This window comes from Lolium rigidum, chromosome 2 (genome assembly GCF_022539505.1).
Source record: "Lolium rigidum isolate FL_2022 chromosome 2, APGP_CSIRO_Lrig_0.1, whole genome shotgun sequence".
In the NCBI taxonomy this organism is placed as follows: Eukaryota; Viridiplantae; Streptophyta; class Magnoliopsida; order Poales; family Poaceae; genus Lolium; species Lolium rigidum.
The window spans coordinates 30819346-30845259 of NC_061509.1; the positions used below are offsets into that span (position 1 = coordinate 30819346).

General features: G+C 43.7%; 4 protein-coding genes across 4 annotated transcripts; 2 read left to right on the top strand and 2 right to left on the bottom strand.

Moving 5' to 3' along the window:
• The first annotated feature begins 2004 nt into the window (after positions 1-2004).
• Positions 2005-3515, top strand: LOC124691511. Its single transcript, XM_047224794.1, has one exon. It carries the CDS (start codon positions 2049-2051, stop codon positions 3198-3200), a length of 1152 nt encoding a protein of 383 aa, XP_047080750.1. The 5' UTR covers positions 2005-2048; the 3' UTR covers positions 3201-3515.
• A 4095-nt stretch (positions 3516-7610) lies between these two features.
• Positions 7611-8802, top strand: LOC124686188. Its single transcript, XM_047220178.1, has one exon. It carries the CDS (start codon positions 7611-7613, stop codon positions 8763-8765), a length of 1155 nt encoding a protein of 384 aa, XP_047076134.1. The 3' UTR covers positions 8766-8802.
• A 3614-nt stretch (positions 8803-12416) lies between these two features.
• On the bottom strand, positions 12417-15130 carry LOC124686189. Its single transcript, XM_047220179.1, has 9 exons — positions 14843-15130; positions 14688-14754; positions 14445-14522; positions 13903-13955; positions 13500-13583; positions 13345-13397; positions 13189-13253; positions 13019-13077; positions 12417-12778 (listed from the first exon to the last, which is right to left on the bottom strand). The coding sequence occupies exons 1-9, from the start codon at positions 15128-15130 to the stop codon at positions 12689-12691; spliced, it is 837 nt and encodes a 278-aa protein (XP_047076135.1). The 3' UTR covers positions 12417-12688.
• A 6138-nt stretch (positions 15131-21268) lies between these two features.
• Positions 21269-23343, bottom strand: LOC124686190 (UPF0481 protein At3g47200-like). Its single transcript, XM_047220180.1, has 2 exons — positions 23326-23343; positions 21269-23164 (listed from the first exon to the last, which is right to left on the bottom strand). Exon 2 carries the CDS (start codon positions 23137-23139, stop codon positions 21613-21615), a length of 1527 nt encoding a protein of 508 aa, XP_047076136.1. The 5' UTR covers positions 23140-23164; positions 23326-23343; the 3' UTR covers positions 21269-21612.
• Positions 23344-25914: the final 2571 nt, after the last annotated feature.

Below are 25914 nucleotides of genomic sequence, written 5' to 3' on the forward strand. Positions count from 1 at the left end.
ATTCGAATAGCCGCGTCCGCGGTCATGGACGGGTTGCAAAGGCCTACCTTAACTCTGGGCTAGTTTTGTTTTAGAAAGACTTTACAAAGAAAAAGAGAAAGTTGTTTTCGGAGTACCGGAAGGGTACGGGAAAGTGGTTGACCATGTGAAGATGGTCGGAAAGGAAATAAAAAGGGATACTCCCATCCTAGTGTTTTATGTTGACGAACTCCTTTGAAGTATCTTCTTTAACATAGAGTTGTCATAGGTTATCTTTTGAAGTATCTTCTTCAATAAAGATATAGAGATATCATAGAAACCTCTTAGTGTCCCCATCAACTGAGATGTCGGGATGCTATATCCACAAGAGAAACTACTTCTCTTCTTCATGCTATATCCACAAGAGAAACTACTTCTCTTCTTCATGCTATATCCACAAGAGAAACTACTTCTCTTCTTCATGCTATATCCACAAGAGAAACTACTTCTCTTCTTCATGCTATATCCACAAGAGAAACTATTCTTCCTCTCTTGTCTCTTCTAGTTAGCATTGTTAGCACCTTTCTTGATGGTTTGCGAGTACAATTCCAATGTACTCACGGCTTTGTCCCTGGCTATTTACTTGGCCAGACCTGGAGGAATTCGACCAGATGAAGAAGGAGTTGACGACGTCTATGCGAGCTAGGAACGTCTTCCCAGTCAGTTGCCTGTAGGGTTAAGGCAGATGACTTGGGCTCTGCGCTGCTGAAGTGATTCCGCTACTCTGATGATTAGATTAGGCCCTTCGAGGCTGTTATGTAAAGATGGTCATGTGACCTCATTGTAATTTTCTTATTCCGTTTTGTAAAGGATGATGTAATTTGATATCAGTTCGGTTATGTGTTCACGGCACACTGATCATGGGAACGTGAACTGTATACATAACAGGGTATTTCGGACAGCTAGTCCGGGGTCCCCACATACTGCATCTCCTGTTAAGCAAAATAATCATCAGTTGTGTGCACAATCAGGAGAAACAGTTAATAAGTTAATACAGAGAGCTACCAATGGCTGTAGGCCGACTCATTTATTTGTGTCACACAAGACCGGATATATCCTATGATGTGAGTGTGGTCAGTCTCTATATGCATGATCCAAGAAGTGGACATTTAGGAGCAGTAAACCGAGTTTTGCGCCATATAAAAGAAAGCTATGGGAAAGGTTTATGGTTTAAAGCTAACGAACGATATGTGATGCCGATTGAGCTAGTTGTGTTGATGATAGAAGATTAACATCTGGTTTTTGTGTTTTTGTTGGAGGAAACCTAGCTTGTATCTTGGGGGAGAAAAAAGTCGGTAATCTCTCGACGTACCGCACAAGCAAAATATAGAGCAATGTATGTTTATGTTAGTGAGCCTCATGGATGAAAGGTGTTTTGTCAGAGTTAAGACTTCTAAGGAAAGAACCATTAAAATTTTGGTGTGATAAAAAGTTAGCAATCAATACTGCAAATATCAATCAACATTGCAAATAATTCAGTTCAACATGTGAAATGATAGTTTTTTCACATAGCCATCACGTCGATCAATTCTGTCAGTGGCACAGTAATCCAGTTCACGTGTAACATATGATGCAATATAACCATAGATACCCTCGGCAGGGTCACTCGTTGTTGTCGGAGCCGAGGTCGACAAACATCGCCGCTTGCAGCTCCGCCTCCAGTCGCCACTCCTCCTTCTTCGCGCGGTGTTGCGCGTCCGTGATGAGGCCCGTGCGGAGGAGGAGGAGGTCGTTCATCTCCTCGTCCTTGCGGCAGCACTCGAGCTCGGCGTTGTCGACGTAGCCCTCGGGACAGACCCCCTCGCGGGCCTCCGGCGGAGACTTTCTCGTCTGTGGACTCCGCCTAGAGGTCGGTGGAGTCCGCGCGGGGCCAGTCACTATACGGAGGCAACATTTGACTGACGGATGGGGCCCACTTGGTCGTTCGCAAGGTTGACCCAGTTGCAAATTATCTTCCTGAATCAAGTCTCGTACTGCCACCAGCCGGCCATCGTTCCCCATTCCCTCCCAGCCGACGCGGCGGCGCCGCCATGCTCCGACGACACACCATCCTCACCCGCCTCCTCTCTTCTCCCACCACCTCGCCCATAGCATCTCTCCACCGCCTCCTCTCCGCTGCGGCTCCCGCCGTTTCCCCAAACCCTAGCTTCGCCGTGGAGGAGTACCTCGTCGGCACCTGCGGCCTCACGCGAGCCCAGGCACTCAAGGCCTCCACCAAGCTCTCCCACCTCAAGTCCCCCACCAATCCCGACGCCGTCCTCGCCTTCCTCGCCGGCCTCAGCCTCTCGAGCGCCGACGTGGCCTCCGCCGTCGCCAAGGACCCGCAGTTACTCTGCGCGAACGTGGAGAAAACCCTGGCCCCCGTCGTCGCCGGGCTCGCCGGCCACGGCCTCGCACAGGCTGAGATCGCGCGCTTCGTCTCGCTCGGCCGCTCCATCTCCCGCTGCAGGTCCGTGGTCTCTAATCTGCCCTACTACGTGTCGCTCTTCGGCTCCGTCGAGAACCTCGTCAGGTTTCTCAAGAAGAGCTCCGGTCTCCTGGGATCCAGCCTCGAGAAGGTGGTCAAGCCCAATGTCGTGTTCCTGCGGAAATGCGGGCTCAGCGATTGCGATATTTCCAAGCTGTTCCTCTCTATGCCACGGTTGCTCGGCGCCAACCCGGAGCACGTCCAGGCGATGGTGGCGTCTGCCCAAGGTCTTGGTGTACCCCCTGGCTCTCCGATGTTCAAGTACATGCTGCATGCTGTCACATTTGTCAGCGAGGAGAAGATCGCCTCCAAACTGGAGGACCTGAAGAACATGTTCAGGTGGTCGGATGCTCAAGTGCGCATTGCTGTTTGTAAGGCCCCATTGGTGCTCACGAGATCTAAGGAGTCTCTGCAGAGCAGGTCAAAGTTCCTCATCTCTGACGCGGGGTTGGCACCGGCATACATTGCTCAGCGCTCTGTAATGCTCAATTACAGCCTGGAGGGACGGGTCAGACCCCGGTACTACGTCCTTAAGTTTCTTAAGGAAAAAGGATTGCTACCTCGAGACCGAGACTACTATACTGCTCTCAGCATCTCCGAGAAGGTATTCATGGAGAGGTTCATATGCCCTCACAAGGAAGCTGCACCGAAACTCGCTCAAGACTATGCAGCAGCTTGTAGAGGGAAAATGCCGACTAGATTCAGATTTACATGAACCAAGAATGACCTATGGAAGCTGGTAACGAAGAATGGCACAACAAAGATTTTGCTCTGCGATGCAAGCTGGTTCAATGTTCTTTGCCTGACAATGTGTCTGCTTTCTGCTATTGTATCTTTCTTACATACTTATTTCATCGTTGCTAACTGCTGATGAATTATGGTAGTGATAATGTCATTCCTTGATCCTGGTATGTCTACATCATCTTGTTGTATAGAAGAAAGCATGGCATGGCTATGAGCTTGTTCATCCTCATGTTTAAGTAAATGTTGGAAGGGAAAATGTGTGGGGTCAGGCAATTCCCTCGTTGCATTGAAAATCCTTTTTTCAGTTTAGATTGTGGTTTGTTGCAAGATTTGTTGTGTTTGCGCTAGCACATCATAAATTATTAGTTCTCAGCTGTCCCTGCAATTGATAAAAGTGGCGTAGCTCGCCCCATCGATATTAAGAAATCAATTGAGAAACATGGCCTATAACCCAGAGATATACTCATCTATGAGAAGTTTCATAGTTCTATTTCACAGGCTGCCAACTAGCAATCATTTCGGGTCAGATTGCCTGTGTTTGGCATAGTTTTGTATTGACCATCGGGGAAGCACACCTTTAAATGACACCTTATCGTTTTGTCTGCATGAACTTTTGAATTTCTTTGTTAAGAACTAGCAGTGGGTCTTCTAAGCTATTTTTAATTATAGGTTCTTCACCATATCCATTTCTGGCTCATGTTTTTATATGATAATTGAGATAAACCTTGGAGAGCTCTGTGCATCTACAACTGCAGCCTCCACATGCCTAATTGTAGTATTGATTCTCCACTGAGCAACATTGATGCATGTTCAGTGATGTGGGAACATCTGGCTGTTCATATCTGTACTGGGAGAGACAATCTACATTGCTCAAAAGTAGAGGGCAATTCAACACACGTTTTCATTTCTTGAGTTGACATGGATTTATATTCTTCTCCTTTTAAGTAATACGTGGATAAATATGTTAAGTTGATACTGCAACCTGAGCCTGGAAACACCCAACTACAGAAAATCCATGATGTATGTTTCATTTATACATCATACTTTAAATGTGCACCAAAATAATTACACATGGAGGCCATCCAATTGAATACAGTTGATATTAGATCTCTGTAAATTATTTTATCTTGAAAATCTCCTTGTTGCATCTGCTGTTCCTATCAATTATGTTGTTTTTGTTTTTACTCTTTCCTATATACTCCATCCGTTCAAAAATATGTGTCGCAAACTTATCTAGATTCGTATGTATCTATCACTAAAATCTCCTTGTTGCATCTGTTCCTATCAATGATTTGTTTTTCTTTATGCTCTTTCCTATATACTCCGTATTGACTCTTTCTTCAAACAATTAAAATTCAAAAGAAACTGCAAGGTGGTTACCTGCGAGGCTTTCCTATATAAATTTTCTGCAGGGCAAGTAGACAGTGAGCTCCTTCTCCGCTTACTGAAATTTTGATTTCTTAACATGGTGGCATACTGTTACAATATTTAACTGAACCTGGGTATTACTAATATATTTAGAATTCGAAGGATGTTGATCTCCTGAATATTACTTCTATAGATTTCCCTGCCTTGCCTCTGTGTCTTGTAGCTCAGAAGCTAAATGAGGGACCCTACCAAGGTATTCATCTGTTGCCCTGACAAAACTTAATTAATCAAGTGAATATACTGTGCATAGCGTGTACTTGTCTTCTTAATAGGTTGACATGAAGGATCAGACTGTAGTTGTGAGAATAACTGGCCGCCCTATTGGATATGCGACATTATGAGTGGCAGAGGTTGTTTTGTTTGGTGATGGCCCAAACAGTTACCACACACACACAAAAATCAACGAAAACTTTGCCTGGTAAAAATGATGTTAGAATATTCTTTTCTTAATCTATGCCACGCAACCTTACTTCCATTTCTGTTTGTTTACCTTATCGGGTTTTGTTGATGTGCTTTTTGATTTGTAGTGTGCCGTCTACTATGTTAGGTAGCATTGTGATGGTACCGGAAACCGAGAATAACACAAGTTTCATCTTTAGAGGTCATTTCAAGATTTTGAACTGTATACTACTTTGATTCTATGTATTTTGAATGTACAGTTTGTTTGACCGATGATCATGGTAAGGTACAGGAACTCGCTCCAACCTAAAATGTTATCTGTACATAAAACTTATTGATTGAACAGGGACTAAGTAAATCATTTGGAACTCGTCTGGTCGTATCAAATGATAGCTCAATTAAGCTGTCATTGTTGAATTATACTAAACAGGGCTCTGAAAGATCAATAAATTTGAACACTAGAAGCAAGGGGTGAGTTTAACCTTTTACAGACTTCGGCCTAGCCCTTACCATGTCTCAGCAGATTTTTCATCTATATGTGATTCATATACATACATACTGGATTGTTCTTCTGGCTTTGTTGATTTTGCCACTATTTAGTTGAAGAGTGTGGCTGCCTGTTATGACCCTTCTTTTGGAAGATATGACTGTTACGATCTTATGTCAGGTTGTGTTTTTGCACCGTTATTTACCATTTCCCATTGACTGCTAAATACATCTTTGAGAATTAAATTCGGGTGAGCTCATGTTAGTGGAGGCATTTGATTGATTCTCAACCCACATCGATTGTTGATATCACTGATGCCATTATAGGGTATAATAAGTTTCCCTTCTTTTATCACTGATGCCATCTCTGGATAGGTTGGTGATATTTTTGTTTTTTGAGGGAATAGGTTGGTGCTATTGACTCGGGAAATAAGCAGCATGCGTTCTGTCAAACCATAAGGTACTGGAACTCGATCCCGCCCAAAATCTTATCTGTACAAAGAGAACTTATTGACTGAGTAGGTACTAAATAAATCACTTGGCATTTGTCTGGTTGTATCAATTAGAGCTGTCATTCTAATGAATTATACTAAATAGGTCTCTCATCTCTGAAAGTTATCAAATTTGAAACGCTACAAGCAAGGGATCAGTTTAACCTTTTATAAACTTGGGCCTATCAATTACCATGTGTGGGCCATTGATGTGCCTCGTTTTCTCCATATGTTTCAGCAGATGTTTCATCTATATGTGATTCCAATACATACTGGATTGTTCGACTATTGGTTGTTACACTATTTTGTTGAAGAGTGTGGCTGCTATGATCCTTCTTTTGGAAGATATGGACCATGTGGCTGTTACAATACTATGTCAGTTTGTGTTTTCCCACTGAGTGTGCTAAATACATTCTAGAGTGACTCTTGATCCATGCATATGATTTTTTATTGAGTTGTCAACATGAGATTAGTGTAATTTTCAGAACATTTCATTGCTAGTTGAGCTGATGATGCTTCCTATGGTAACAAGCTGAGGCAGCCTGAACAAAATACAGATCGAATGAACTAGCAGACATCTTGGATCTTCACTTTGTTGAAATTAAGCAACTGTACGAGTCATGCATGTATGGATGAATCAATTGGTATGCATACGTACTTCATTCTTTGTTGGCTCGAGTGAACTCTGAATCTTTCAGACTTAAATTCGGGGGAACTCTGAAACTGCAGCAGCTGGGTCAGTGAAGCAAAGGTTACACTGCTCTGCTGGACTGATCAGGTAGAGTTCTTAACAATGTATCTCTGCTGGTTCTGCTTTGTTGTTGTAACAAGTTAGTTTAGCTACCCTAGCTGAAACTTCAGGACTTGTATGCATAGAAGTGGCTCCTACTATTTCTCCTTTTGGATTTTGCAAGTTATGTATTGTCCTAGCTATTTTTTTGCGTGCAGCAAGTTGAATAAATAAACCAGCAGCAGCATCATGTGCTTTAATTAATTCAGACATTGAGCTCAAAGTTAGCTCTGAATCTTTCAGACTTGAAAATCTGAATCTCTTAAAAAATCAACAGTAAGTGTTTAAATCGCATGAGCCCTGGCACCTCTGAAACTCTTTAAGCGTTCAAATATTTTTTTTGCTCGAATCAGAGCTGAACGTTAACAAACAATCTTGAGGCAAAGGGTTTGTATTTGGTGCCAAAGAGTTTTTTTTAGATTAGATTTTGAAGAGTAAAGACCTATTGGGCCTTTTGGAGAGCTTCAAGGCCCAGAGCCTTCGTGAGTTGGGCTTTTTATTGCACGCCGCTGCCCTACTCGACCAGACATACCACTTGGTTCGTTTTGATCCCCTCAAAACAAAAACAATAAAAACCCGGCGGCGACCGTCCCTCGCCGCCACGCCGTCGCCGCCGCCGTCGCCGTCGCCTGTGCCATACTCCGCCTCCGGAGCTCCATCCTCGCGCAACTCCTCTCTCTTCTCCCTCCACTTAGTTAGCTAGTCGAACCAGACAACACACAGCTTCAGGGGTCTCGCACCTACCCGGCCGCCGTACGTTCCACGCCGCCGGCGCCACCGCGCCGCCATGCTCCGGATTGGACGAATCGTCCTCACCCAGGCCAACTCTTCTTACTACACCTCTCCCGTCTCCCACCTCCACCGCCTCCTCTCCGCCGCCGCCCCCCACATTTCCCCAAACCCTAGCTTCGCCGTCGAGGACTACCTCGTCGCCACCTGCGGCCTCACCCGAGCGCAAGCCCTCAAGGCTTCCACCAAGCTCTGCCACCTCAAGTCCCCCACCAAGCCCGACGCAGTCCTCGCCTTCCTCGCCGGCCTCGGCCTCTCCAGAGCCGACATCGCCGCCGTGGTGGCCAAGGACCCTAAGTTCCTCTGCACCAGCGTAGAGAGAACGCTGGCCTCCACCGTTACCGACCTCACCGGAACCGGCCTCTCGCATACTGAGATCGCACGCCTTGTCTCGCTCACCCCCTTCAGCTTCCGCAGCAGGTCCATCGGCTCCAACCTACCCTACTGCGTGCGCCTTTTCGGCTCCTACGAGAACCTCACCCGAGCGTTGAAGTTCAGCAACTACCTCCTCACAAGAAGCCTCGACAAGGTGGTCAAGCCCAATGTCGCCTTCCTACACGAGTGCGGGATAGATGCTACTGGCATCGCCTCGCTCTGCCTCGCTGTGCCATGGCTACTTGGCACCAAACCAGAGCAAGTCCGGGCCATGGTGGTGCGCGCTGAAGCTGTAGGTGTGCCCCGCGGCTCTGGGATGTTCAGGCTTGCGCTGCAGGCTGTCGCGTTCCGCAGCGAGGAGACGATAGCTGTCAAAGTGGAGCAACTGAAGACCGCGTTCAGGTGGTCCGATGCTGAGGTAGGCACCGCTGTTTGCAAGTTGCCAATGCTGCTCACAATGTCCAAGGACACGATGCAGAGCAAATCAGAGTTCCTTATCTCTGAGGTGGGGTTGGACCCGGGCTACATTGCTCGTCGGCCGGCAATGCTCGGTCTTAGCCTCAAGGGCCGGCTCAGGCCCCGGTACTACACTGTAAAGTTTCTCAAGGATAATGGATTGCTAGATTGCGAGCGGGACTACTTCAACACATTTGCGGCGAGCGAGAAGGTATTTGTGGAGAAATTCATTTACCGTCACAAGGATGCTGCCCCACACCTCGCTCAAGACTATGCGGCCGCTTGCAGAGGAGAAGGGCCGACTAACTTCAGATTTACATGAACCCAGAACAGGCTATCAAAGTTGGTAGTGGTGAATGGCACAACAAAGTCTCCTCTCTGAGTAGTAAGCTGGCAATTCCTGTTTGGGTGTTCTTTGCCCAACAGTGATGTCTCATTCGGTACGGTAGAGAAGAAAGTGTATTTGGGGCTTCAGACTTCCGCTTAACATCACGGAAATCTGATGTATGAATGGACCAATTCTCTGTTATAACCATGACTTCTCCATAAAATATTAGTGTGGTTTACTTTCATGCTGAATTTTATCTAGCATGTTCCATCTTCTTCCTTTTTCTATCATATTTCAGTTAGTACTAAAATTGCAGTTCACTGTTTAATAATTGAACCATGCTTCGAAGTTTATTCCTCTTGGTCATATGTATTTTTTCATGTTTTGATTTCCTTTCACTTGTTCTTCTAAGATTATCTTTGTTCCTAAATCCTGTAGCTGACCTTACTTTTGCTGGGAAACTTATTAAATTTCGAAATGTAACCTATATCTATATGGGACTAAAACATTATCAAAGATGAACTAGTCTTTTCATTTACATCTGTCGTTAATCATCAGAAACCAATGGATATGGCGTCAATTAATCATATCATATCTTCCTACCATTCAGTTCTTGCATATGTGAAACTGTATCTGTTCAGAAAACTACATATGACAGAAACTTTCCATGTGGGACTAAACTTAGCACCCACCCCTTGCCACTCATGTATGAGCTGAAACACATTTGGGCTGTCGCACATTTTTGGGCTTTGAGATTTATTTAGTCAAATTCTTAAATCTTATATGTGCCACAGCAAATGGGCCAAATATTTCAGCACATCCTAGCATAAGTGGCAAGTTGTTTTGTTTAGTGATGCAATTATGTGTTGTGATTGTATCTAATGATGCAAGAGGGGTAGGTTTCGTGCTATTATTTATATTGTGCTTTTAAGATTGATGAGTCCAAGTTATTCCCTCTTAAAATGCGTGAACTATATATGTGATTCATGCCATGGCCCCATTTCAGGCCAAAAAATATATTGGCATGCTAGAGAAATAAAACTAGTAGGTGCACCTGCATAAACTTTTTGTAGGACGTGGTTATACTGAAAGGAAAGCGATCGACATGATACTTTAAGGAAAGAACCTGGTGGGCTGCCAATGTTCCAGGAGATATATAAAGGCTCAAACTAGTAGGTGCATTCTGCCAGCAAAATTAAATCTCAAGTCCCCTCCCATGTCGTGAAAGTATTTGCAATTATAGGACAGAGTATGATTCATTGTAAAACTGCTGATGCTTTCCTATTCCTTTTTCCAAGAGACAATGTTCTGCAAATATTTTGTTCTCAACCGTAGCAGCAGCTAAGCATTCTCATATTTTAGATGTTGGAAATAAACTGAATAGATAAATGGAACATAATTCAAGTCCACTTGAGCTGGCTGTCTTTCATTGTATTGCTATTGTATCACCTTAGGTGCAATGTTAGATTGGAACCAACTTTGCGTCACTTGAATACACTGTTGCCTGAATAAATCACCATTCTCTGTTGAGAAACTGAATTTTTTCTGTAAGAAAAATGCCATTCTTTTAAAAAAATGATGCTAATGGTGTAGAGCTACTAGGGCATGAAAGGTTATTTCCTTTCTTTCATGTTCATCACTTGTATGACTGCCTTGGGTTTTGTACACAGGAAAACCACATATCTTCCATTTGAGACTGACGAACGACATGATAGTAGATTATGAAGTAGCTATTGTTGCATCTTCACCAAGTACTAATCTAAATATACTAGGTGTGAGATGGTAGGAGGTAAGCCTACTGCATTTTGTTTGACTCAGCTCTCAATTTTACTAGTCTTATTTGTGCAGCTGAAACTCCGCCCAGATTCTAGCCAATTCCTATATATCAGTACGCATATGGATAGAGTAGACTATTTGCGCGTGGATAAACATCACTTCAGTTGCTAGCTACATTTGTGTTCTTAACAATATAGTAGCTGACGTTTCGTATCATTCCGATTTCAAATACCCATTTTTAGTAGCTGGCATGGATCAGCAAAAAACATACTGATTGGTAAAACTCCTCACACTCCATATGTTGCTCCCAGTGGCTGTCGACCGCTAGCTTCATTTGAATTCTTGTGTCAATTTGAACTATAGTACTCAGCATAAATTATAGTATATGGAATGTGTATACAAGTGATGCCCACATCAGATGTGTAATACATAATCGGTTTGTAGGTACAACAGTAAACGATGGGATATTATTACTTGAGTATTGTCATTTGTTATGTGATTTGTTTGTATAGTGCATTCAAAACCATTTAGTTCCACCTTTTTTTCTGAATAAATCGAATTGTTTCCTTGCAGGTACTGTGAGGATCAGAAAGGACATTTAAATTGCATCATACCGCGAGAAGTTGTGCCAACCTGAGGAGGCCTCAGGATGCTGCTAAGCAGGTGGATGGCGAAGCATGCAGTGTCATATCTATCTGTCCATGCATTTCTGCATGATCTCGCTGTTATATGATTTCTGAAGCTCAAAGCCTATGATTCGCTACTAGCTTTGCTTTGGTGATGGACCTCCAGTAAGTTCCTGTTTCCTCGCACTTATATGGCTTCAGTTTGGTAAGCAAACTGATGTATACTGCTAGCCAAGTATGCTGAATCATGTCGTAGAACATGAAACGCGCAAATAGCATAAATGAAGTTATATACAACCATTCCTTAATTCATTTGTCCTTATCTTGTTTTTCTGTTATGTAATGTAGACTAACTGTTCTTATGGCCTCGATGTCCGAAGTGTTAGTTCCAACAAAATTTGGTCCTGTGATTATATAGACAGTAGCAGATGACAAGCCGGTACAATCTCCAGCAGGATCGGCAACAGCGGCACATGATTTTTCTGTAGAAGGCATGGCGCTCCGCCAGGGCTCTTCTTGCTTTAGCTGCTTGGGCCAGATGCAACTGGGTACTAGTCGGTAAATGTGATGCCATGGTGGTCATTGATATTATGATGAATGTAGGTTTCTCTGCTGGAGCTGCTATGTGAGCGTTTGATGATTTGCTTCCAACTGCTACAGATTTTGTTGAGATTGCTTCTGAACATTGTCCAGCTGAGGTCATAATAAGGTTGTTCATTCACATCTTTTCTAGCTCACACCTCGATCTTGGCAAGTGCGACCATACAAACCGACGAGCATAACAATTAACTAACGTCTTCTCTGCCGCCTACGATAAAGTGAAACAATTTTTGAATGTTAGATAAGGTTACAGCGCGAGTATGACTGGAGAGACACCCTACTCGCTGGATCAATCAAGTTGGATTTAAGTTTTAAGGAGAAGACAACAACATATTTTACCAATCCGTCCACAAATATAAAAGAAGACGCCAAGATTTATATTTAACCAAGGAGTAACAGTGTCATGAATTACGTGGTTCAAAACTGAAGACATCGGATCTGTATTTAGAAATGACTTCGGGGATTTGAATCTATTGCCACGCATATAGTTAAAATAATTGTTGAAAAGAGTTAAACGTTGGCAAATTCATGCTGTCTCATGTGTACACCATCTTGAATCTCATATGTGGGTAGAACTTGGAAATTTTGTACCTTAACAAAACTGATATTACCTCTAGTGGTACCATGTATAGTGGCAGCATCATGCAAGCAAACAGATACTATAACGAGAGAACTGCCAACCATACATACCAAGAAAATAAAATACATCAGCCCATTTCCGTGAGCACACACACGGCAAAAAGTCATCTGGTGCTAGTGACGAATCTGTGCAGCAGAAGCACATTTACAGGTCTGCAAGAAAGACAAAACTTATTGTTTTTTCCATTCTTCGGCGATTTTTTTTCTGGGAAAGATCAACAAGTGGCTTGCACTTCATCTTCCTCAGGATTAAAAAAGGTGTGGCCCTTGATGCGGTTAGATAGGGACGCCGTAATTCACAATCTTCGTGAGGGCAGAGTTGAGCACCCGCTTGTCCTTCTTGACCTGGGAGGCTAGGCCAGAGATCTGCGAGGAGAAGAGAAAACAATCCTGACAAGTTTATATTATGAAATTGTACAGCTTCATCAACAAAATGACCACAGATATGTAAGGGAGATGGGCGTATTGTATCGTGGCCAGATTCTTGCACATGGTTTGCAAAGTTCATGCTTACTATGGTACTAAGATCCATCAGCACATGAGCTGTACCTAGCTGAAAAGGAGAACGTAGTGCAATGGAATGCAAACTACTTTACATGTACTGACCTCTGATCGAAATTCAGATGAGTGTGCTCTCGGAAGTTGATCAAGGACTCCCTTGAGACCTGTAAGGGAGCAATTTATCATGTGTAAGATTCAAGAGGAGAAATTTTCACACTAAAGGTCAAAGGGCATCATGAGACAAAGCAGAGATATCTCAGGGAATTGCTACGCACCTACTGCTTGGTTTTCAATGTCACTAATTTGCTTCAGCTCACTCTGAATGGCACGCCCTTCTTCCCTGAGAAAGCGCAGATTCATTTCAGTATTATATTAAGCAAAAGAAAGTAAAGGAAAGAAATGATAGCAGGGTGAAACAATGAAAAACATGCCTAAGTGTATTCCATCCTTTCTGGAATCTTTTTTCTGCTGTTGCTGCTCTATCCTGGATTATATACGAGATAATTTTAACCATGAGTAATATATAGAACATAATTCTCAAATTTTGACAGAAAACATCTCGGTTTTATTTAAAAAGTAATTTTACCATCAGTTTTTGACTTTCATTTGACACAAGATTGACAGTTTGCCGCATGTGATTCACTTCAGCCTGGATGCCGGAAAGTAGAGTCTACAATATGGAAATTTGCGTTAGACAATCCACCTAGTTTCTAGTCATTTCTAAAGAAAAGCAACCTGCTCTCGAAGATTGTAGGAACCAAAATAGAACATAAAATTGTGTTCATTTTTGTTCTAGCAGAAGAAATTGTATCAGAACATGCATATAAAAAAATGTTGTTAAATAGGTTCATAGCTAGTCACCACGTAGTACAAAGATGAAAAGTTACAAGATGATGGATGTAGGTTAAAGAACATGAAGCTAGGAAATAACATCTTCCGGTCACAATAAGGTAATGTATGAGCTAACTAGACTGACACATAGTGCTTGCCTCCTTGCTGACAAATATACGCCGTACACGTTGGATCAGGTAGCTCCTTGGCCCTGCAATGAGTAGCAACTGAGTTTCAGTCATACTAGCATTTAGCAGTATTTAAAAAACACCCAAATTTTCAACCTTCATGGAATATCGTGGAGCAGACTTCCACTGAATCAACAACCTTGTAGTTCAGCACCATGAAATGCTAGAAGCTATATCTACACATTATCGGTTGGCTAATTTGAATTGAATTTCAGGGAGATTTAACATACCCCATGAAAAGCTAGAAGTTATATCTACATGATTGCAAATTAGTTCTGATACAAACAGCTTAGCCTCATCCAACATGATACCATAAAGCCAATGATTTCCAAGGAAACAAGATTATCCTCTACAGGTGTTTATGCATAAAGCCTTCCACACGGAAGTAGCATATTTATTTGTGAATAACGAACAAGATAACAAGAAGCAATTAAATTCTAATGCAAACAGCTTAAATTTATCCAACATAATACCACGAAGCCAACAAAGTTCCAAGGAAGTAAGATTATTACTTTTGAACAGCACAATTCCTGCAACCGCGGTTGAGCCTGCAGCAATGCCTGGATGCTCGATCGCCTTGATAACACCCTCTGCAAACACAACAACAGATCGAGATTTCAATATTTGATTTCAACAAATACAGCCAGAAATGCACCATTGAACCATCCAAATTCAACAACAATATATATCTGAACCAAGCTAGACACTGATCTTTGATATGGGAATTTTCAGACATGAAGCAACAGGAAACACACCTTTGATCTTGCCCAACGCCATCTGCTCGCGAGCCAAGTACTCGTTCTTCACCCATTCGAACTCTTGCTACATCAGAAGATCAGAGGACGAGATTGGTTTGGAGCTTGAGCAAAATTTGGGGGGGTCGGGGAGGGGAATGGTTCCAAGGAGGCACCTTTGCGGCGTGGGTGAGGGTGGGGAAGGCGGCGAGCGCCTCGGCCATGGCCGCGTTGGCGGCATCGGACGCGGCGATGGCGGAGGAGTGGGCGTGGGCGGTGCCGGTGTCGAAGGCGTTCCTTGCGGCGGCGGCCATGTCGGCGCCGAAGGCCTCGCCCCGGCGCGTGAAGTCCGCGGCCGCGGCCGCCGCCGAGGAGGCGGATGAGGCGACCATGGAGGAGATGGAGCCGCCGGTCTCTGGCGGCGGCGGCGAGTCGCCGGCGGAAGCGGGGGTCGCGTCGGTCATGGCGGTGGCGCGGCGGGGTTGTGCGTCGGAGTCGGACGGATCCAGACCTATTTTGCGGAAATGACAGAAAAAATAGTTTCGCGTATTTCTAGGACTACGCGTTCAGTTAATGAACACGTACTTCCTTCTGGTTTAGGGCAAATTGAACACCAAAATTGACTTGCTGCTTTGCGTCGACTGTCGATATGGAAATGGTCATTTTTTATAGGGTCCGTTTGCGTCTGGATGTGTCTTTATCTACCTGACGCATATTATTTTTCCAACAATTTTTTCATTCACCTAAAAAGCATAATGTACATACGAAATAAAGAAAAAAAGCAACAAGGAACAAGGCCCTAGACTATTTGTCGCCCCTCGTGGCGGTTGACGGCCCGGCCCTGTTGTTGCCTCCCTCTCTCCTCAGCTTCTCTACCACCCGCCACTCCATCCGTCACGCGGTCGGTAGAGCTCGACGGGCCGTCACACCCTCCAGTAGCCGCTATCGCATCGCCTCGTTGGCGGCATTCTCGGTCTTCTTCAGTGTCTCGGAGGACACGACTAAGGCCCTCTGCTCCGCCGTCTTCTCCTCCGGGTCAAACTCGCTCCAATCGAAGTCATCATCGTCGGACTCCTCCTCTAAGGCCGCCGCCTCCCTGCGGCGTTGCTGCTCCACTTCGAACGCAACGTGGGCCGCCCGCTCCTCCTCTGCCTCCTGCTCCGCGTCAGCCATGAATTTCGCGTCCATGGCCGCGTCGATGACGTTGTTCGCACTATCTTCGTTCTTGTTGTCGGAGCTATCAGTGGGGGATGTAGATTCGGAGGTGGAGACAGAGGTGGAGGCATAGTAGCCTGGCCATGTTCGGTGTTTCTCAAGGCAAAGGTGGAGGAGAGGTGTGAGGCGGCGCTATGGTGGAGGTTGTGCGGCGGCTAGGGTTTGTGTGGAGGAGTAGAGATGGGGCAGCTGAGAGCGGCCCCTTGATGACCCACAAGTATAGGGGATCGCAACAGTCTTCGAGGGAAGTAAAACCCAATTTATTGATTCGACACCAAGGGAGCCAAAGAATATTTGTAAGCATTAACAGCGGAGTTGTCAATTCAGCTGCACCTGGAAACGAACTTGCTCGCAAGAGTTTATCAGTAGCAACAGTTTTATAGTAGTAGGAGTAGTGAAATAACAACAGCAGTGTAACAAAGACGGCAGTAGTGATTTTAGTAAACAACAGGATTAAAATACTGTAGGCACAGAGATGGATGAACGGGCGTTGCATGGATAAGAGAATTCATGTAACAATCAAGGTAGGGCATTTGCAAATAATAATAAAACAGTATCCAAGTAGTAATCAATCCATAGACATGTGTTCCGTATATAGTCGTACGTGCTCGCAATGAGAAACTTGCACAACATCTTTTGTCCTACCAGCCGGTGGCAGCCGGGCCTCTAGGGAAACTACTGAAAATTAAGGTACTCCTTTTAATAGAGTACCAGAGCAAAGCATTAACACTCCGTGAACACATGTGATCCTCACATCACAACCTTCCCCTCCGGTTGTCCCAATTTCTGTCACTTTGGTGCCTCGGGTTCCGGACAGCAATATGTGTATACAACTTGCAGGTAAGATCATAAAACAATGAATATCTTCATGAATCAATAACATGTCCAGATCTGAGATCATGGCACCCGGGCCCTAGTGACAAGCATTAAGCATAACAAGTTGCAACAATATCATAAAAGTACCAACTACGGATACTAGGCACTATGCCCTAACAATCTTATGACTATTACATGATCAATCTCATCCAATCCCTACCATCCCCTTCAGCCTACAGCGGGGGAATTACTCACACATGGATGGGGGATGCATGGCTGGTCGATGGAGAGGCGTCGGTGGTGATGGCGGCGATGATCCCCTCCAATTCCCCGTCCCGGCGGAGTGCCAGAACGGAGTTTCTGGTCCCGAGATGGAGTTTCGCGATGGCGGCGGAGTTCTGGACGTCTTCTGGAAATATGGTCGAACCCCCTGGCGTTTTTAGGTCGAAAGGGTTATGTAGCCCGAAGGAGAGCGTCGGGGGGCCGCCGAGGCGCCCACACCATTGGGCGGCGCGCCCCCCGGGCCGCGCCGGCCGTGGTGTGGGGGCCATGGCCCCCCTGGCTCGCCCTTTTGGCCTCTTATCTTCACGGTGAAAATAGGCCCATTGCGATTATTTCCGGGGATTTTACTGAAAGTTGAGTTTCTGCACAAAAACAAGACATCAGTGCAATTCTGCTGAAAACAGCGTTAGTCCGTGTTAGTTGTATCCAAAATACACAAATTAGAGGCAAAACAATAGCTTGACCGCTGTTTAACTCTGTAGCTGAGATTAAATTACGCGGATGAACGACAAACAGTGAAAAGGGGGCGAAGCCAAGCCGAGATTTTCCTCAAAGCTACAATTCTCCAATCTGCCGATCGTTAACCAAGTGAGGTGCTAGCTAGGTTAGCTCACTAGTAGAAAAATGGCCTTTGGTCCAGAGCCTCATTGGGCTCTAGTCCCGGGTGGGATTAGAACCGGGACTAGACGGGTAACTAGTCCCGGTTCGAACGGCCAGGAGGCCGCACTGGACTAGTCCCGATTTGAACGGGATCTTTAGTTTCGGTTGGAGACACCAATTGAGACTAAAGGTCTATCTTTAGTTTCGGTTAGAGACATCAACTGGGACTATTTTTTTTTTCTTCTTCAGAGTTTGGCCGTCCACCACCCCCGTTTAGTCCCGGTTGGTGTCTCCACCTTTAGTCCCGGTTGGAAATACCATCTGGGACTAAAGTTTTTTTCTTTCAGATTTCAGCCGTCCACCCCCTGGATCGCCTTTATGAGATTTTTTTAGATCCTCAAAATTCCAAAAGGGAAATTTGAAAACAGGAAGATTTTAGTTTTTACCAGAAAAAATAGAATTTTTTGAATTTCTTGAATTTCTTTTATTGTTTAGGTTATTTTTTAATTATGTTAGATTATTAGATTTTTTATTTTTTATTTTGTTGAGAATTTTTGATTTTTTTGAAATTTTTGCCTTCTTTTGAAGTTTTTTGAGTTTTAAAATTAATCATTGTTGTTTATTTTAATGATTGGTTGGAATTCAAAAAATTAAATCATGTGACATCAAGATCTAAGGATTAATAGGATTGATAGCTTACTATTGTAAAGAAAACAACAAGTGCAGACTTGGAAGCTTAGGGTGAGGAGGGGTGATTAGAGATTAAATTGTCAATTAATTCAAAGATTTGAAAATCAGAAAAAAATTCAAAAAAAAAATCAAAAAAAAATACCTTTACCAACCGGGACTAAAGGGTCCTCCAGCCCGGGCGCCCGAGCGTGGCCACGTGCAGCTCCTTTAGTCCCGGTTTGTACCTCTAATCCCGATTTCGTAGTCGCGGGTGAGAAACCGGGACTAGAGGCCCTCCCGACCTGGGACTAAAGGGGCTTTTTCTACTAGTGGCTCCATGCATGTTTCTTTCTTTTTAGCCAAAATACAAGAGGCGTGCGTATCTTCTGTACGTCACTTTTTTCAATCACATGAGGTGCTAGCTTGCACGGCATTCTTTTCTAAGCTCTTTTTTTTTTCTTTGGTTATTCTTTAGGTATAGATTAGTTTTTCCCAAATGAAATGCTTAAAATAGCCATATCATCTCATTATATGGATATAGACAACTAATTTAATGTAATTAAAGAATTGATAAATTAATTAGTATTTTTTTGCAGTGATGTCTGCTACTCTGCAGCCGCTTGAGAAACCACGAGGTGATAACCACGGCGATCCAAAGGTCATCGGGAAGGCGGATGTTGGCGGTGCGAGGAGTAGCTATGCAAATACCAGTTCGCGGTCATGATGGTGACGTTGTGACGCTCACACACTTTACCAGTTCCGTGTGGCCGGCGAACGTCACCTGTGGTGCAATCGTGCCGCCAGAAACAGGGTATAAATGCAAATTTTTCTTTTCTTCCGTTGCAACGCACGGGTATGTTTGCTAGTAATTCCTAATATTAATTTAATTTTTCGTCTGTTCATTGGTCTTCCCTCATAGTGGAGAGTAACATAGAGTAGTAATATGCACATGTTACTACTTTATGTTACCACCTTCATAGTGGTTAGTAACATTAAAGTAGTATCATAGATGTATGAATTAGACTGCTCATAGTGGGGAGTAACATAAGGTGGTGTCATGCATAAGTTATTAGTTCATGTTACTACCTTCATAGTGGAAAGTAACTTACGAGATGGTATCATGCAAAGTCTCATTTATTAGTTTGTAGACTCATTTTATCTTGGGGTGTGTGATGTTATGGTAACATAGCTACTCCCTCCTTCACAGTTTATTAGGCGTGCGCGTACCCCTAGGTCACCAATTTAACCTATATAATTTAAATTATATAATATAAAAATTATATCATTAGAAAATAGAACATCTAAACTTTCTAATGATATAATTTTTATAACATATAACTAATGCTAACTTGATCAAATTTGCGACCTAGGGGTACGCGCGTGCCTTATAAACTGTGAGAGAGGGAGTAGTTACCACCTCCCTCTCTTTCTTCATTTATTGGTATGCCATGTCACCAAAACACCTTGAAATATGTGATGTTACTACCTAAGTTACTCCCACTATGAGCAGTCTTAATTAGCTTGTAGACTCATTGTATCTTGAGAAGTGTGATGTTACAGTAACTAGCTATGTTACTCAATCCTCTTCTCTCCTCATTAACTCACTGCCACATAAGCAAATTTGCTGAGTTGAACACTTAGTTACTAGTAAAGTTACTTGCACTATGAGTAGTCTTAAGGGCATGAGCAATGGAGGCAGCTGTCCAACTAGGCTTGGATAAAACTTTTGACATATGCATGCCATGTTATGGTCCCATTAATATGTCTTTCTCTCAAAAGTTGATTTGGGTTTTCTCTTTCTCTCTCACATTTTCACTTTATGGCTGAAGAAGCTGCCTCCTGATGAAGAGGCTGCCTCCTCATCCGAACCTAATTTGGACCACCCGAACCAAGATAAAGCTGTGAGGCAGCACCCCTAGGGCTATGCATTGGGCATGCCCTAAGTAGTTTGTTGCCTAATTCAGTCTAAATAAATGTAAGCCTGTAATCCCGACGAGGACTGCCATGTGGAAAATTGAGAGAGGCCCCCCGTCATAATCATCAATGGACAGATCAATTGTTCACACGTCAACAACTAACTACTTGCTGCCTTTAATGAAGTATTAGAACTATGGATTTTTATGGGTCCTCACGTTATTTAACTGTTACAACACATGGATAGCATGAAAAATAAAGTTAATAAGTTAACATAATTGTTAACAGCACACTAGTATCACAGCTCGATTACTCAGTAAGAGGGATTAAACGCCATGGATTCAGCAGGTTCTAGCCATTACAGGAAGAGAGATGAACTAGAGGAATGAGAAGACAGAAGCAGAGGAGGCGAAGCAGTCCCGTTCCAAGCCAAGTTGCTCGTAGCTATTTCCTTTGTATATGTAGCTGCTGGATCCTGTCGCTTCCGAGAAGCCCAAGCTCAGTAGAAGCAGTCCACGGTCCAGCCCATGGAGATAACAGGAAAGGTCGCTAACATTCCCCCTCCCTTAAAATGCGGCTTGAGAGCAAGCCGCCACCACAGAGCACCACCAGGGTCCCATGGAATGCTCGAATAAGCCTTCCCATGATCTTTCGCAGCATCGTATCCAGCGGACGGAAGCAAACGACCTCTGAAATTCCAAGCGATAGGCACCACCTTGCTGTAGTCAGTAAAGACTACCCTGTAATGACAAATTCCAAAGGAATACCTCGAGGTGAACAACCCTGCAATGGACAAAGAAGCTGTAACGGAGTAACTGAGCTTCAGTGTCAGGAGTTGGATGTTCCCAATCTCTGTATGTTGAATGCGCCCTTGCAAATGTTCAGAGTTATATAGGGCAACCTTGCGAGGAGTGCAACACGAAACCCAAGTCTGAAGTGGAGCAAGGTATAATGACCAAGCAATTTGCCATTGAAAAATCTGAGAACAGCCGTCTCCAGGATGACTGAGAAACCACACGAAGAGAGCTTGCAAATACATGGAATATTCCACGAGAAGGAAGCAGAACCAGAAAAGTCTACCTGCCATTGCATAAGCACTGACTACTTGGACTCGGTGCCTTCAACAAGAAGAGCATTCTTCGTTGTTGAGGACTGGAACTCAGTATGGCAAGACAGAAACCAAGTAGTCAGTGAAAAAGTTTGCACTGTTTTTCCAAGGACTTGCAGTAAACCCGCACTTCTGTTCTCAAAATCAGGATATGTAGATGTACTAAAAACCACCGAATTCATTGGTGCCACACAATCAGATTCATCAGTAGCTGGAGGTCCTCTAGAGTGCACATACGTCACCATCTCAGAGTTTGCTGCAGAGCTCAACTTGCTTTTTGAGTGACATGAGCCCTTGAGGGATTGGAGCCGTCCACCTACAAATCCACCAACAAGTAGGCAGCTAAACCATAGATTGCTTTTTGAGTGACACGAGCGTCCCTAAGATACTGACAAGTACACCAACAACGGAGAAGATAGCGAAGATGGTTCTCTTGTTCTTGTAAAAAAACGCATAAACCTTGATCTGCATCTGCCTCTTGACCTTGTACTTCTCGATTTCCATCATGATGCGGACATAGCAGTTGGATCCACGTAGGGGAAGGCTCTGAAGTCTCGTGAAGAATGTCAGCGCGTCCTTGTTGATGAGCCCTGCTCCTCCTTGGAGGAGATGCTTGGTCCGCAGCTCATGCACGTCCTCCTCCCTATGCACTAGCAGGGAGAGGAGGAGAAGGTACGAGCAGACGGCAGAGTCTTCTGGCTCAGCTTCCTGGAAATTGGAGGTCGTGCACAGCTCGAGAGCCGCCATGTTGATGAGGAAGCTGGCACGTTCGTCGTCCAGCGACAGCGGCGCCATGGAGAGCTCGGCGAAGATCCCTCTCTTGTTGACGCCCATATGGATGAGCTCCGTTGTTTCTTCATTGGCTTTGAGCTTGATGCCGTTTTCGGCAAGTTCAATGGCACTCACAGAAAATGATATCATGTTGGTTTTCACTTGAGTTGGTGGCTTGGTGTTGCCTTTTCCCACAATGTAGAACCGAAGGAGGCCAAGGAGATGTGGTGGCTCGAAGCTATCATCCAACACAAGAGGCTGTTCGCCAAGAACCTTGCGGTCCTGCAGGTACTGTTTCCAGAACGCGACGAAGGGTTCCAAGTCAACGGGCCTGAACCTCAAGACGGCCTCTACCACACGCCAGGGGATCTGGTTCTCGAGCAGCACGATGTCATGGCGGATGGCCTTGCGGTTGAAGTCGATGAAGCCACGCAACGATGGGTCCATGGTGCCGGAACCATCCGTTCTACAAGCAAAGTACTGCACCAAGAAACACGCATCATAGAACATCATATGAAGGAAGTCCTCTTCGCTGATACCTGCCATCACATCCTTGTCGTATAGGCTGCGGGCATCGTATGCAGCGGAGACAACGGCATCATACATGTCCTGGACTGAGTGGCCTGACTCCATGATGCAGTGGTAGGCAGCCACACATTTCGCTTTCTCCGCCTGCTTGAGCTGGTTCTGGCCATGGTGGTAAGGCCCAATGGCCACCAACCTTGGGATGGTAAAAAATTTGTCATCAAAAACTTGGATGCTTGGAGGGTACATATGGATCTTCATCTTCATCATGTCGATATCAACCTTGAACTCGCGGGCTGCATCCTCAAACACATGAATCGGATTAATTGGGATCTTCATTCCCATATTATGGAAATAAGCCTCAAACTCTTGTGCTGCTTTGTCAATGGAATCATCATCTGTGGCTGCTGCATACTCAACCATACGCCCTCCGCTAGATGTTTGGAGCCAGCTATTACCAAATGTCTCAGTCGACTCTAACTCCACAGGGTAGCCAGGAGCCCATCCTGCATATTCCATGGTCCAGTTCGACGGTTGAATGTCGAAAGGTATCCATGCTGCAGCTGGTTCCATGCTCCAATCAGTGAGAAGAAGAGTACTGTACAAAAAGCTAGAAGTGTTATATGGAAAAGAACTATACCTAGATCATCGAGAAACTATTAGCTACCGTGTGACAAAAGGACAATGTCATGTTAATTAGAAACACAAAATAGTGGTGACTCAGAGACAACCAAAAGAGGAGAGAAAGAAAAAACTTACAGCAGGGCAAGAAGAACAGCCTAGTCGACTCCCCACTTATAGAGCTTCAATTCCTGTGACAGATCAACTGTCGTCTATTGTTGCCAAGCCAGATTATATATGAGTTTGCCAAGCCAGATTATATATGAGTTCGTTGATATATTCTTACACCCATGCATATAGTTGGTGGTACTAGTATAAATCCAGTTTACAGTCACGACAAGATCTACAGCCAGAAGGTCAAGTGGCAGATGGGGACCAGTGCAAGGTGGCAGCACTGGTAGAAAAAAGGGCTTTAGTCCCGGTTTGCAAAGGGCATTAATCCCGGTTGCGCAACCGGGACTAAATATGCGTGACTAAAGGCACCCCTTTAGTCCCGGTTGCTTACGAACCGGGACTAAAGGTCCATCCCCGTTCGTTCCGTGCGTCGGGGCGAAAATGTCTCCCCAATTTTTCGAATTTTTTTCCACTCAATTTTTTTTCCTACTTTCTCATAATTTCTATTATTTCAGTTATTTGCATAGTTTAGTCTCTATCTCTAACTACACTTATGTCTAGTCAAATTACTTACTCGTGGTCAAACTTCCCGCTCATTCACCCATCCTCCCACTACTCTAGCACTAGCACGCTTAACTTTCGAGTTCCATCCCGTCCCGCATCCAAGTGCTTCGCGCGCATGTATGTGATAGTAGTATCATATCAATCCTATTAACATATGTTGGTCGATGTCACACTTATTTATTGTTTGAATTTCAAATAATTCTTTTAATAAACAAAAGTAATGATGTAATAATAATCTTAAATAAATAAATAAACATTAACTTTTTAATTTGTATTATTTTTAATTTTCTTAATTTTTTTAAATTTTGTTTTTTGCCAAACCTGAAAAGTTGAAAATCTAAAAGGGTAAAAGTAATAGTAATCTTTATGCATGATACAATTATTAATTTTAATTTTTTTTAAAAGTAAAATAAATATAAAATCCAGAATTTATAACAAAAACTAAAATCTTCCTGCTTTCATATTTTCATTTGGAATTTTGAGAATCTAAAAATTGGCTAACCGGGTAAACCCGGGTGAATTTGGATGTAACTTTTTCCCACGATGATTTTGATATATTATACGTTTTTTTTCGACGTCGCGTGCAAAAGTTAATGCGGTTTTACCATTTTTCGAAAAAATTTTGCAAAAAAAGTGAAAATTCAAATTTGTTAATTTTCCCTAATAGTAGGTTGCATAACATACAAGAATCTGAAAACATTTTATTTTTTAAATTTTCTATCATTTTCTTTTCTATTTTATAGCGTCAAAAAAGTTGATCCAGGGGGGGTGAAGGGTGCGTGAGGAGTAAAAAACCTGGAAAAAGCTTTAGTTCCGGCTGGGGACACCAACCGGGACTAAAAGGTGCCCTTTAATCCCGGTTGTGTCCCCAACCGGGACTAAAGCTTCCTGTCCTGGCCGCAGCCCACCGTAGCCCTTTAGTCCCGGTTGCCCGAATATTAGTCTCGGTTCACCAGCAGAACCGAGACTAAAGACTCCATTAGTCTTGGATCAAACTATTTGGGGACTAATGGGTTGGGATGGAAGGTCTTTTTTCTACTAGTGCAGGTGCATGAATTTGTGTAGAGGAACGTCAAAACCATAGCCGCTGTCATCTCCGCCATTGCTGCACTTGTCACTATCTTAGGGACCCTCAAGTCTCCCAACGTGCATTGATCTATATCATGCTGTGAGATGCTCCAACTGTTAATTTCCATGGAGATTAAAATTTTCGTTCCATCTTTATATTCCTTTTCTTTAGCTAGTGTTCACTTAGCCACAATTTTCTTATATGCCGTAATTTATTTCGTAGGTGGACCATCCATAAAAAAATGCCTCTAGAGACACCTTAGCCCTTAGGGGCAAGCAGGAAGCTAGGAAATACCCTCTGGCCTTGGAAACAGGGGCCATTTCTATGGGCGGCAGGAAACAGTAGCGGCCCTTGGAAACTGATTTCCAAGGATGCTAATGTATCCAGCTAGCTGCCTCCGAAAATAGCGCATGAATTTAAGAAGCCCCCCTTTTCCTCCTTGGAATACAACTATATATATCTCGAGGAGTAGAAGGGAGAGCTCACAAGAGTAAGAATAAAATTGCAAATCTAAGGGTGAAATGTTTTTCTTTTGATTTCACTGGGGTAGGTGACTCTAAAAGATACGTGCATGTCATTCCAAACAAATTTGTAAAGTTTAGTGCTAGATTACATGCTTAATTAGGTTTTTCATTTCTCTCACCATGCATGGTTGCAGTAATAATTTACATAAATCTTCGGAGACCCTAGGGTAAATTGAGTAGGGAAACAAGATTCTCCTATTATTTAGCTCCCATGACTTGATTATGATGATCTACTAGTTAGTTCTTGAATCAAGGATTATGTTTAGATCTACAACTAGATATGGATGTAGATATATGCATGGCATGAGTTAGAGAGTCTTAAAATAATTAAATTTGTGAGCTGGATTGAATATTAATTGTTGGCTATGTGCATATGAGAGATAGGTTATTAGGTGGCTTAAACTCTTGGTATACATCATTAGGCTAACTTATAGATATAGGATGATGTTGTTTCAC